Source organism: Panthera tigris, chromosome E1, assembly GCF_018350195.1.
Source record: "Panthera tigris isolate Pti1 chromosome E1, P.tigris_Pti1_mat1.1, whole genome shotgun sequence".
NCBI classification, from domain to species: Eukaryota; Metazoa; Chordata; class Mammalia; order Carnivora; family Felidae; genus Panthera; species Panthera tigris.
Window position 1 is genome coordinate 14,851,066 of NC_056673.1, and position 13,539 is coordinate 14,864,604.

Here is a 13,539-nt window from a genome sequence, read left to right on the forward strand (position 1 = left end):
AATTCTCAACCTAATGTAGCCAGTAAGACATTGCAGTCTGCACATTGCCCGTGGCCTCCTCTTACCACACTCCTATTTCCTGCATATTGTTGACCTTCTTTCAGTTTTTTTTTTCTTAATTTTTTTTTTCAACGTTCGTTTATCTTTGAGACAGAGAGAGGCAGAGCATGAACGGGGGAGGGGCAGAGAGAGAGGGAGACACAGAATCGGAAGCAGGCTCCAGGCTCCGAGCCATCAGCCCAGAGCCCGAGGCGGGGCTGGAACTCACGGACCTCGAGATCGTGACCTGAGCTGAAGTCGGACGCTCAACCGACTGAGCCACCCAGGCACCCCATGACCTTCTTTCAGTTCTTAATGTACACTGTGCTTCTTGTCACGTGGCCTTTACTTCCTGTATCTCTTCTGCCTGAAATGCTTTCCCTGGCTTCTCTCTACTCCTCCGCACCCTAATTAAGTTCTACTTATCCTTCAGGGTCAGCCAGATCTTTCCTCAAGAAAGCCTCCTGAGTCCCAGCTTAGTATATATTAACAACGTCACGTAGCTTTCCTTTCCAGGTTCATGTAATCATTTGATTGACGTCTGTCTTCACTATAGACTATAAACTCCATGAGGGCAAAGATGTTGTCTGTGTTTGTCTTTGTGTAGACAAGAGCAGTGCTGTGTCAAAACAAAACAAAACAAAAAAGGCATTTAATAAATACTGATTGAATGTCAATCTGGAAATATGTCTAAAGCTCTTCACCAACTGGCACGTATTTATGCTCAATAGGACTCATACATGAGAGCCTCATATACATGTAGATACATAAACACATACCTTTCACGTTCAATGTTAATGTCTTTATCTTTGTGCCAACAACTGCCGATAGTCTGGCACATAGCGGGCACTCAGATTTTAGTTGAATGAAATGATGAGTGCAGTGTTGAGCCTTGCCAGTTCAGGTACTAACCAGGTACAATTAGCGTTTTACTTGTTTTGGGGTGTTTTTTTTTTTGATACTTGTTTTTCTTTATGATAAATGCTGACAAGATGCAAATTCATTCTCATCGTGTTTGAAATGATATTTAATGAAGTTTAACGGGAAGGTTTCCCCTTTACCGTCTCTTCATTCAATTCTACAGAAACAGCCACAGTTTATTGGAATTTTCTGGTCCTTTTTGTGTATTCTCATACAATTGTAGATATATCTACATTTCTTTTTCTTTATTCTGTCATATTATGTGCTTTGTTCTAGGAGGTTTTCTCCGATGTCACACCTTAATCTTTCTAGCAACCGCATGATATTGCTTATGTAGTTATACCACAATGTAGTTATTCTTTTCCCTGTTGAGGGGCAATTACATTATTTCCAAGTTGTTGCATTTTTACTGTTACAAACAATGCTGCAGTAAGCAACTTTTTTGTATGTTTTTGTACACGTATATATTCTTAGAAGATAAATAGCTGTATCAGTCATTACGAGCATTTTATTTATTTTTTTATTATTGTTTTTAATGCTTATTTATTTTTGTGAGAGAGAGAGACAGAGCAAGTGGGGTAGGGACAGAGAGAGAGGGAGACACAGAATCTGAAGCAGGCTCCAGCCTCTGAGCTGTCAGTGCAGAGCCCGATACAGGGCTCGAACCCATGAACCATGAGATCATGATCTGAGCTGAAGTTGGACATTCAACCGGCAGAGCCACCCAGGGCATTTTAAAATGTGGTAAATACTAACAAATTGTCTTCCAAAAAAACATTACCGGTACTTTCCTATATCCACACCAGCACTAGAAAGCAGTAGTCTTTAATTCTGCCAAACTTCAGGACAAAAATATTTTGTTTTTGTTTTGTTTTGTTTTTTTGCATTTTTCTAATTACTAGTGAAAGAATGCATTATTTCTGATGTTACAACCCGTTTATATTTCTTATGCAAACTGTTCATTTGTGTCTTTTGCCTATTTTCCCTCTAGGTTGTCTGTCTTTCTCTTATGAATTTATAAGAGATCTTCAAAAATCTGGTCCTATAATTCTTTGCTATATTTGTGACTAATTTTCCCCCAACCGATTGTTTATCTTTACTTGCAGAGTTTTGCATTGTATATAAATTGTGCGTGCTTTAACTTCTATACACCTATATCTTTTTTTTTTCCTGGTTTCTGAGTTATGTGTCTTGCAAATAGTCTTTATTTTCTTCTAACTTCTTTTGTAGTTTTGTGTTTTAGTTTTCACTCAAAACTCCATCTGGAATTTATTTTTGTTCCAATTCTAGTATATGTGCTGCCGAAGCGAGCACTGGAATTTATTTTTGTATGTGATGTAAGAGAATGTGCTAACTTTTTTCCAGATGATTTTTCCTAGGCATTTATTGAATAGTCCGTGATATCCTTAGTGCCTCAAAACGCCATATTCGTTAAAAATTGAATTCCCACTTGCCACAAATTTGTTCCTAGACTCTATTTCTATGTCAAAACCAAAGGGTTTTTACTGTGACTTTATAGTATCATACTAGAATTCTTTCAGTTTCAAGTGACAGAAACCCAGCTCACATTAGGAAATTTATGCACTATGAAACTAGGATGTCCAAGGCAGATCTGTTTGCAAGCAGAGTTGTGTCCAGGGGCTCAGATGTCATCAGACTGTAGCTCTTCATCTCGCAGACAAACTGCACACCTGGTGGGCATAATCAACACTGGTAGCCTTGGACACGTCCTGCAAGCTTAACAACCACAAGAAAAGAGGCCATCTTTCCTGAGAGTTTGGGCAGAAAAGGTCTAGATCAACCTAATTTTGGACTCCAGTCAACCTAATTTTGACTGCCTGATGCATCCTTTCAACCACAAGTGTGAGGCCTTTCTGATTGGCCAGGGCTATAGCACGATGCTCAACCTATTGCCACATTGGCGTCTTCCCTACTTCAGCCACAAGAAATGGTTTCCTCCCTGAGATTTTATTACCAGAAGTGGAAGGAAGGAACACTAGAAACCATGGAAGGCTCGTATAGATGTGGCTTTGCTGTCTGGTAGGCCAAGTTCCCAGACACTCATATACTTCTTCTTTTTCAAGAATGTCTTGGCTAGGGGCGCCTGGGTGGCCTAGTCAGTTAGGCGTCCGACTCCAGCTCAGGTCGTGATCTCACAGTTGGTGAGTTCGAGCCCCACGTCGGGCTCTGTGCTGTCGTCAAAGAGCCTGCTTCGAATCCTCTGTCCCCCTCTCTCTCTCTGCCCCTCCCCCTGCACTTGCACACGTGCTCTCTCTCTCTCTCTCGAAAATAAATAAATACTTTCTAAAAAATGTTGTTGGATGTTTGATGCAGATTGTGTTGAATTTACAGATTCATTTAGGGAGACTTGACACCTTTACAATGTTAAATTTCCTCCTCCAAGTAAAAGGTATGTCTTGCCATTTGCTTAGGGCTTCCTTCATATCCTTAAGTAAAGTTCTATCATTTTCTTTGTATAGGTCTTGCACATTCCCTCTTAGATTTTTTCTTCCTATTGTAAGATTATTGTTATCGTGAATAAGACTTTTTTTTCGCCCAATTACATTCTCTGACGATTGGTGTATAAAGGCTAGGAATTTTTGAATCCTACAGCTGCCTAACTGTATTTTCACAATATTTTATTGTTTTTATGCCAATTCACTTGGAATTTTTAGGTAAGTAGCTATATCTGCAAATAGTAATCCTCCTTTCCAATATTTTTACCTCTCATTTTATCTTTTGATTATAACATTAGTTAGACCTCCAGTGCAGTATTGAATAGTAACAGCCATTTAGGACATTTGCCATAGGTTTATAGTACATACCCATTTTTAATTTAAGGAAGTTGTCTATATCGTAAATAGGTCTTGAATTTTTTTTTTTTAATGTTTATTTTTGAGAGAGAGAGAGACAGAGTGTGAGTGGGAGAGGGGCAGAGAGAGAGGGGGAGACACAGAATCCAAGGCAGGCTCCAGCCTCTGAGCTGTCAGCACAGAACCTGATGCGGGGCTCCAACTCACCGCAAGATCATGACCTGAGCCAAAGTTGGACGCTCAACCGACTGAGCCACCCAGGCACCCCCCAAAAAACTTTTTTAGGTATAGAATGTTCTTTTTCTTAGCAGAGGTCTGCTGAAATGCATAGAGGTGAACTTCTATGATGACTGTACCTACTTCAAATGGCTCAGAAAAAACATGTATATACAGATGTGTGGGAGTTAACACACTATTGTGTCTCAGCTCCATTCCCAATCCTCTGTACTCTGTGGAACTTGATGCATGGCCAGTTGACTCCATGAGAGGCCCTCAGTAGGGCTCCAGAGACAGAAGACAAGACTGGAAGAAGGAACTCAGTTCTGTCTGCTCCCTAATTAGCATCCACATGAAAAAAACAGAGTTAGACTTTTCACCTTATACCATATATAACAGCTAACTCGAAATAGCCCAAGGACCTAAACTTCAGAGCTAAAATTATAAAACTTTTAGAAGAAAACCTAAGGTAGAAGCTTATGATATTGGCTGGCAATGATTTCTAGGCTATAACAACAAAGACACTGGCAACAAAAGTAGACACTTTTGAAAATTAAAACAGTTTGTGCATAAAAAGACAATATCAACAGAGTAAAAAAGGCAACCCACAGAAGGGCACCTGGCTGGCTCAGTGGGTAGAGAGGACATGTGACTCTTGATCTTGTGTCGTGAGTTTGAGCCCTACGTTAGGTGGAGAGATTACTTAAAAAAATAAAAATAAAAGATTTTTATTTAAAAAGGCAAGCCACATAATGGGAGGAAATATTAGCAAATCACGTACCTGATAAGGAGAACTCCTAAAACTCAACAACAAGAGAACAACCTGATTTTAAAAATGGGCAAAGGATTTGAATAGAGATTTCTCCAAAAAGGATATATCAATAGCCAACAAGCACATGGAGAGGTGCTCTCTTTTTTTTGTTTTTTATGTTTATTTATTTCTGAGAGAGAGAGACAGACATGAGTGGGGCAGGGGCAGAGAGAGAGGGAGACACAGAATCTGAACCAGTCTCCAGGCTCCGAGCCGTCAACACAGAGCCTGATGTGGGGCTCGAACCCATGAACCGCGAGATCATGACCTGAGCCAAAGTCAGCCGCTTAACTGACTGAGCCACCCCGGCACCCCTGGAGAGGTGCTCTTAACATCACTAATAACTAGGGAAATGCAAATCCAAACTGCAGTGAGATACCACCTCACATTCATTAGGATGGTTACTAGGAAAAAACAAACAGAAAATAGCTCATGTTGGTGAGGATGCGGAGAACCTGGAGGCCTTGTGCACTGCTAGTGGGAATGTAAAATAGTGTAGCTACTATGGAAACCAGTGTCATTCCTCAAAAATTAAAACTAGAATTAATATATGGTCCAGCAACCCTACTTCTGCATGGATACCCCAGAGAATTGAAAACAGAACTCGAACAGATATTTGCACACCAGTGTTCATGGCAGTATTTTTCATAATAGCCAGAAATGGAAACAGCCCAAATGTTGTCCATCCACGGATGAATGGATAAACAAAATGTGGTATCTACATACAATAGAGTATTATTCATCCATAAGAGGAAATGAAATTCTGGTACATGCTACAACATGGATGAATCTGGGAACAGTATGCTAAGTGAAATTAGCTAGGCATAAAAAGGATAAATATTATATGATTCCACTTATCTGAGTTACCTAGAGTAGACATTCATAGAGACAGAACATAGAATAGAGGTTAGCAGAGGCTAGGAAGAGGAAGGAATGGGGAGTTATCAAATTATTATTTTTTTTAAGTTTATTTATTTTTAGAGACACACAGAGCACAAGCAGGAGAGGGGCGGGGGGAGGGGGGGGGGACAGAGGACCCAAAGCAGGCTCTGTGCTGACAGCAGGGTGCCTGACATTGAATTTGAACTTACGAACCATGAGATCATGACCTGAGCCGAAGTCAGATGCTTTACCCACTAAGCCGCCCAGGCACCCCTGAGGAGTTATTTTTCAATGAGGACAGAGTTTTCAGTTTGGGATGGTTACAAAGTTATGGAAATGGATAGTGGTGACAATTGCATAATATTGTTAATGTACTTAATGCCACTGAACTGTATACTTAAAAATAGTTAAAGTGTCAATTTTGTCCTGTGTATTTTACCACAGTAAAAATAATTAGAAAAATTGTTTTGGGGTACCTGGGTGGCTCAGTTGGTTGAGCATCTGACTTGAGCTCAGGTCATGATCTCACGGTTTATGAGTTCGAGCCCTGCGCTGACAGTTCAGAGCCTAGAGCCTGCTTCAGATTCTCATTCTCTCTGCCCCTCCCCCACTTGTGCTCTGTCTCTCAAAAATAAATAAATGTAAAAAAAAAAAATTATTTGGTTTGGGGCACCTGGGTGACTCAGTCGGTTTAGTGTCCAACTCTTGATTTCACCTCAGGTCATGATCTCAGGATTGTGGGATCATGCTGGGTGTGAAGCCTGCTTGAGATTCTCTCTCTCCCTCTAACACTCTCTCTCAAAAAGACAAAAACAAAAACAAAAACAATAGGGGTGCCCAGGTGGCTCAGTGGGTTAAGCGTCTGACTTCAGCTCAGGTCATGATCTCACGGTTTGTGAGTTCAAGCCCTACATCAGGCTCTGTGCTGACAGCTCAGAGCCTGGAGCCTACTTCAGATTCTCTGTCTCTCTCTCTTTCTCTCTCTCTCTCTCTCTCTGTTCTTCCCCCACTCACACTCTGTCTCTCAAAGAATAAATAAACATTAAAAAATTTTTTTTAATCTTCAAAATATATATATATATATATAAATATATTTTTTAAGAAAGAAAAATTGTTTTATATCACTTCTTCAAATTTTTTATCATACTATTCCAGAAGAAAATTTGGAATATGAAAAAGAAAAAGAACATCCATTTGCTTTTCAAAACTTTGAATCAATTACTGAGTTAACTTGGTGCCTGAAGAAAAGGATGAATTATTGCAGCTTAGTTCTTAATTGCACTAAAGAACAATTACACAACACTGAATTTATCATCATTTTGGATTAAGATAAAAGAGTATCCATTGTTAGGCAAGAAGAGTTTTGCTATAATTACTATTCACCACAATCTTTTTTGCTTGAACTAGGATTTTCAGATTTACCCTAATTTGAAACAAAACAAAAACAAACAGGAAAAAAAAAACACAACAGACTCTATGGTTCACCAGATATGCATAGGGTATTATCCTCGTATTGTTTTTAGACTGGAATAAACTTAGAACAGGCAAGCACACCTTTTAAATTAAAATTTTTTAATTAAAATTTCTAATTTTCCTTTTTATATTATTTATTTTGATATTTTTCTATATTGTATCTAAATACTAATAAAATATTTGATGTTAACTCATACATAGTAAAGATAATGTTTTGTGAAATTTCAATACATGTGTACATAGACACATCAGACTGAATCACGGTGTAAAAGATATCTCTTATTATGGGTCTTTGTAAACAAAAATTTGAAAAACATTCTACACTTCTGATCTCAATTTCTTTGAGAAGAGATGCTTAAGAGAATTTTTAGTTTTCAGGGCACCTGGGTGGCTTAGTCAGTTAAGCTTCTGACTGGGCTCAGGTCATGATCTCACGATTTGTGAGATTGAGCCCTGTGTCAGGCTCTGCACTGACAGCACAGAGCTTGCTTGGGATTCTCTCTCTCCTGCTATCTCTGCCCCTCCCCCACTCATGCTTGCTTGCTTACTCACTCAAATAAATACATATTTTAAAAATTAAACAAAATTGGGGGCACCTGGGTGGCTCAGTTGGTTGAGCGTCTGACTTCAGCCCAGGTCATGATCCCACGCTTTGTGGGTTCGAGCCCCATGTCAGGCTCTGTGCTGACGGCTCAGAGCCTGGAGCCTGCTTCAGATTCTGTGTGTGTCTCTCTCTCTCTCTGCCCCTCTCCCACTCTGTGTCTTTGTCTCCCAAAAATAAACAAAAACTTTTTTTAATGTTTATTTTTGAGAGAGAAAGAGAGAGCAGAAGCAAGGGGGGGGGGTGGAGCAGAGAGAGAGGGAGACACGGAATCTGAAGCAGGCTCCAGGCTCTGAGCTGTCAGCACAGAGCCTGACACGGCTCAAATCCATGAACCGTGAGATGATGACCCGAGCCAAAGTTGGACGCTTAACCCACTGAGCCACATAGTCACCCCTAAAGAATTTTTTAAAAAGGGAATTTTTATTTTTCACATTATGCATATTTTACTTTCTTTACAGTTAAAGAGAGAGTCTAGGGTATTCTGTTTCTCCTTGTTGGCAGAATGGTGTATTCTCCGTTGCCAGTGTGTGTGTTTATTTGTGGGTTTTTTTATGTTTATTAATTTATTTTTGAGAGAGAGAGCAGGAGAGGAGCAGAACAAGAAAGAGAGAAAGAATCTCAAGCAGGCTTCGCATTGTCAACACAGAGCCAAATGCAGTGTTCAAACTCACAGACCATGAGATCACGACCCCTGCCTAAACCAAGAGTTAGACACTTAGCCTTTTCAGGTTGAAATAATTTCAGAATTATTTGTAAAATAGTAATTTTACAATAGTAATAGTAATTTTTACAATAAAATTTGTAAAAATAGTACAAATAATCGCTGTGTAATATACTTTGTTAAGTATATTTTAAAAAGTATATACCTTTAAGAAGTATATACTTTGTTAAGTATATTAAGTATAACAAAGTAATATACTTTGTTAAGTAACAAAAATTCAATCAAGTAAATTTTTTTAAGTTTATTTATGTATTTATGAGAGAGAGAGCAAGAGAGAGGTTGAGAGAAAGAATACCAAGCAGGCTCCTAGCTGACAGCACAGAGCCCATGCAGGGCTCAAACTCACAAACTGTGAGATCATGACCTGAGCCAAAATCAGGAGTCAGACACTTAACCGACTGAGTCACCCAGATGCCCCAACCAAGAAAATTTTATTTTATTTTATTTTATTTTATTTTATTTTATTTTATTTTATTTTATTTTATTATTTTTAAACAATTTTAATGTTTATTTTTGAGAGAGAGAGAGCGCACATGCACACACGAGCATGGGGGAGGAGCAGATTGAGGGAGAGACAGGATCCCAAACAGGCTCCACTCTGACAGCAGAGAAACCGATGTGGGTCTCAAACTCATAGACTTCGATATCATGACCTGAGCCTAAGTCAAATACCCCTCAACTAACTAAATTTTAATGATCCAGTTGGCTTTGTTAATTGATTCATGAATTGAGCAGCATCCCAACTAGCAAGTAGAAGGGAGCTCTAAAGGGCTATGGAAAAGGGAAGGTTTTTAAAAGTAGAGGGACGCCTGGGTGGCTCAGTCAGCTAAGCCTCCGACTTTGGCTCAGGTCATGATCTCACAGTTCCTGGGTTTGACCCTCTCGCCCAGTTCTGCACTGACAGCTCAAAGTAGGGAGGATGTGGGTGCCTGGGTGGCTCAGTCAGTTGAGTGCCCCACTCTTGATTTCAGCTCAGGTCATGATCTCAGGGTCATCATATCATGGTCCTGATCTCACAGTCGTGAGATCTGAGCCCTCATCGGGCTCCTTGCTGACAGCTTGGAGCCTGCTTGAGATCCTCATTCATTCTCCCTCTCTCTCTCTCTCTCTCTCTCTCTCCCCCCCTATCTCTCTGTCTTAAAATAAACAAACATTTAGGGATGCCTGGGTGGCTTGGTTGGGCGCCTGACTTTTGGTTTTGGTTCAGGTGGTGATCTCACAGTTTGTGGTTTCTAGCCCCTTGTGGGGCTCTTCACTGATGGCGGGAGCCTGTTTGGGATTCTCTGTCTCCCTCTTTCTCTGTTCCTCTCTCCCTCTCTCTCTCTCAAATAAATAAATATTTAAAAATAAATAAATAAACTTAAAAAAATAAAGGTAGAGGGGCGCCTGGGTGGCTCAGTCGGTTAAGCGGCCGACTTCGGCTCAGGTCATGATCTCGCGGTCCGTGAGTTCAAGCCCCGCGTCGGGCTCTGTGCTGACAGCTCAGAGCCTGGAGCCTGTTTCAGATTCTGTGTCTCCCTCTCTCTGACCCTCCCCTGTTCATGCTCTGTCTCTCTCTGTCTCAAAAATAAATAAACGTTAAAAAAATAATAATAAAAATAATAAAGGTAGAGACAGTGTGGAGAAAAAGGAAATTATTAGCAAAGAATCCATTGTTTTAGGCAAGGTCACCCTCCTAAGGCGAATGGAAGGGGTCTGTCAGTAAACTTACTAGTGCTGACCAGTAAATTCCTATCTGGAGGTTAAAGGTTACATTTCTGGGGTCTTGCAACTGCAGTCAGCTTAGGTATTAAGTCTTGGTTTACTGACTTGGGTCCTTTTTTTTTTTTTTTTTTTTTTTAATTTTTTTTTTTTTTTTTTTTTTTTTGGGACAGAGAGAGACAGAGCATGAACGGGGGAGGGGCAGAGAGAGAGGGAGACACAGAATCGGAAACAGGCTCCAGGCTCCGAGCCATCAGCCCAGAGCCTGATGCGGGGCTCGAACTCACGGACCGCGAGATCGTGACCTGGCTGAAGTCGGACGCTTAACCGACTGCGCCACCCAGGCGCCCCATGACTTGGGTCCTTAACAAGTGATACCATTTGGGGCCTGTGACTTTCTTTTCAGTATCTTCTTTCAGATTCCCCAAATGTTAATACTTTACTACATTTACTTTATGATTCATTTTCATTTTCTCTTTCTCTTTCCCTACCTCTCCCTCCCTCTTCGCCTCTCTTTCCTCCTTCTGTCAGCCATTCACTCAAGTATTTTCAACACAGTTTAAGTGGAGAATACTCTGCAAATACAAAACCATGTATTATGTTATTCTCCACACCTAAGCTTTTTTATGATACATTATCGTAGGGGTGGTAATTATAAAATAAATAATTAGCATTCTGTCCTCTAAATAGAAATTCTGGTATCTATGCCTCTGAGGCCATAAGATTCCCCCCCCCCCCCCATTCACATTACACGATACAGACAACCTCATGTGTCCCAGTGTTTTGCAGGTAGGTACTCACGACGTTTCAAGTGCAGTGGTTAAGGTACTTCCCTTGAAATAACAAATGTGTGCTTTTTTTGTTTTGTTTCTTTCTTCATGAAGACCCGAGGATGAGATGTTTTTACAAAATCTGTCTAGAGGCTACCTGGTGGAAAAGGACCCCAACGCTCCCCTTTTCTACAGAGAAGAAGGAAACAAAAAATTTCAGCAGAAGGATTATATGGGAGCCACAGTGCTGTACTCTAAGGTAAGGCACCGCATCTCAGCAGGAGGGGCTACCAACGATTCCGCGATGCGTAGTTCTTCAGGTCACAGAACCTTACTGCTGACTTGTGTAGCCAGTGGTTCCCTTGTTTACAATTTGTGAACTGAATTTGAAAAAGAAAACTGGCAGAATTCTGCCGTTGGTTATATGCCAAAACAAAGGCATATGCGCGTCCTGAATTCCATCAAGAAACTTCTATTCCTAAATTCCCTCAGATACCCTGTAGCAATAGGCTTATTGGACCCATGGCTCTGCCTTGCCCGGGTCTGTCAGCTGTCACTGAATTGTGTGCCCTTTGTATCAGAATGACTGATGAGGCTGTTGGTTTGATAGTCCCAATTTAGAGGCCAGCTAGGTGTTTGGTCAGTCGCAGTGTTTGCTTACAACTGGTATGACTTAGGTTAACTTGGAAAGGAAAATAAGCCCAACTGCCACAGCCTACTTAAATCCCATTTTGAAGGTTGTCAACAGATACAGCAGTACCTAGGAGATGACTACCACGATGAAGCAAATATCTCAATAAAGCTAGCCAAATGAATTTCTTGGCTTCCCAGTTATGTTCACACTAAACTATTTATTGTCTACTAAGTGTGCCATAGCATTATATCAAAAAAATGTGCATACCTTAAATTAAAAGTACTCTATTGCTAAAAAAAAAAGCTAACTGTCAGCTGAGCTTTCAGCAAGTCGTGATCACTGATCACAGCTCATCGTAATGAATATAATGATGAAAGTTTGAAATATGGCAAGAATTGCCAAAATGTAACACAGAGACACAATGAACAATGTGAGCAAAGGCTATTAAATGGTGCTGATAGACATGCTCAATGCAGGATTGCCACAAACCTTTAATTTGTAATAAAAAAAAAAAAAAACGCCATGTGTGTGAAGCACATTAAAATGAGGTATGCCTATATTTATTTTTTAATATTTATTTGAGAGAGAGAGAGAACATGAGTCGGGGAGGGGCAGAGAGAAGAGGGAGACACAGAATCTGAAACAGGCTCCAGGCCCTGAGCTGTCAGTACAGAGCCTGACTCAGGACTCAGACTCACAAACCATGAGATCATGACCTGAGCCGAAGTTGGATGCTTAACCAACTGAGCCACCCAGGCGCCCGAAATAAATAAACTTTAAAAAATGAAATGAAATGAAATGAAATGAAATGAAATAAAATAAAATAAAAACTAAGCATCACTGAGCTAGATTTTGATCAGGAAGAGTGGCTTTTAACAATCTGAGGCTTTTACTGTCCTGCTTCCATCATGGAAACTGAAACAAGATCCCTGAGAGACTTCCGTCCATAATTTTTAAGAGATAAACATGGGCTTAAAGCAGGAATGTACCAATCCTCTCACCACGTCTGTGATCTTTTATATTTAAAAGAATGAGTGTAGGGGCACCTGGGTGGCTCAGTCGGTTAAGCATCTGACTTCAGCTCAGGCCATGATCTCACGGCTTGTGAGTTCAAGGCCCGTGTTGGGCTCTGTGCCGACAGCTCAGAGCCTGGAGCCTTTTCAGATTCTGTGTCTTTCTCTCTCTCTCTGCCCCTCCTCCACTCACACTCTGTCTCTCAAAAATAAATAAACATTAAATTTTTTTTTTTTTAATAAAAGAATGAGTGTAAATTTGAAGGGTAAACACCTTTACTCTGAATCTTTAACAGGGCTAAGCTTAACATTTGGAATTAGTTTTCCAACAACTCTCAGACTTCTAACAATAGCCTCTATAACTGATAAGAGCCCTAAATTGTAATGTTATAAAGTATTTAGTTGAATAATGTGAATTCGTGATTCCTGAAGAATTAAGTAACGATCCACTGACAAGTGGCTTAATAGTTCCTTTTTACAGAGCTAATCTCTTCAAGTTTATGCATGTGCATCAGAAATGTGATCATATGGGAAGTTGTTCAAGGAAAACAAGTAAAATAAAAAGGGAAATCAGACAAAAAATTAAGGTTTGCTCTGTATGTGAAGGGAGATGAGCCTTCCTATTTCATGAAGCTAGTATTTTGGGGATTATGGTACTTTGCAATTTTCTACAAACCTGCTATTTTCTCTTTTTTTAAGTAATATTTGTTGTTTCTATCTGATTATAAAAGTACTATGTTTTGTAAGTTACTTGGAAAATATAGAGAAGCATAAGGAGTAAAAAAGTCACATAGTCAGGGATAGGCACTGTTAACATTTTTGCTTATATCCATCCAGACGCTTTTTCCTCTGAAAATATGTTTTTCTTTTACAAAATTGGGATAATGCTGCACTTACTGTTTTGTAATCTGCTTTTTTCCCTCAACAATTTATTGTGACCA

The 13,539-nt window shown here is 39.9% G+C and overlaps 1 protein-coding gene across 2 annotated transcripts in view; it reads left to right on the top strand.

The window, feature by feature from the left end:
• Positions 1–13,539, top strand: part of SMYD4 (SET and MYND domain containing 4) — a 47,020-nt gene that overhangs the window by 7,910 nt on the left and 25,571 nt on the right. For both annotated transcript variants that reach the window (XM_007076118.3, XM_042967089.1), the window contains exon 3: positions 11,066–11,210. In XM_007076118.3, coding sequence (XP_007076180.1) covers positions 11,066–11,210 — 145 coding nt within the window. The remainder of the gene's footprint in view (positions 1–11,065; positions 11,211–13,539) is intronic.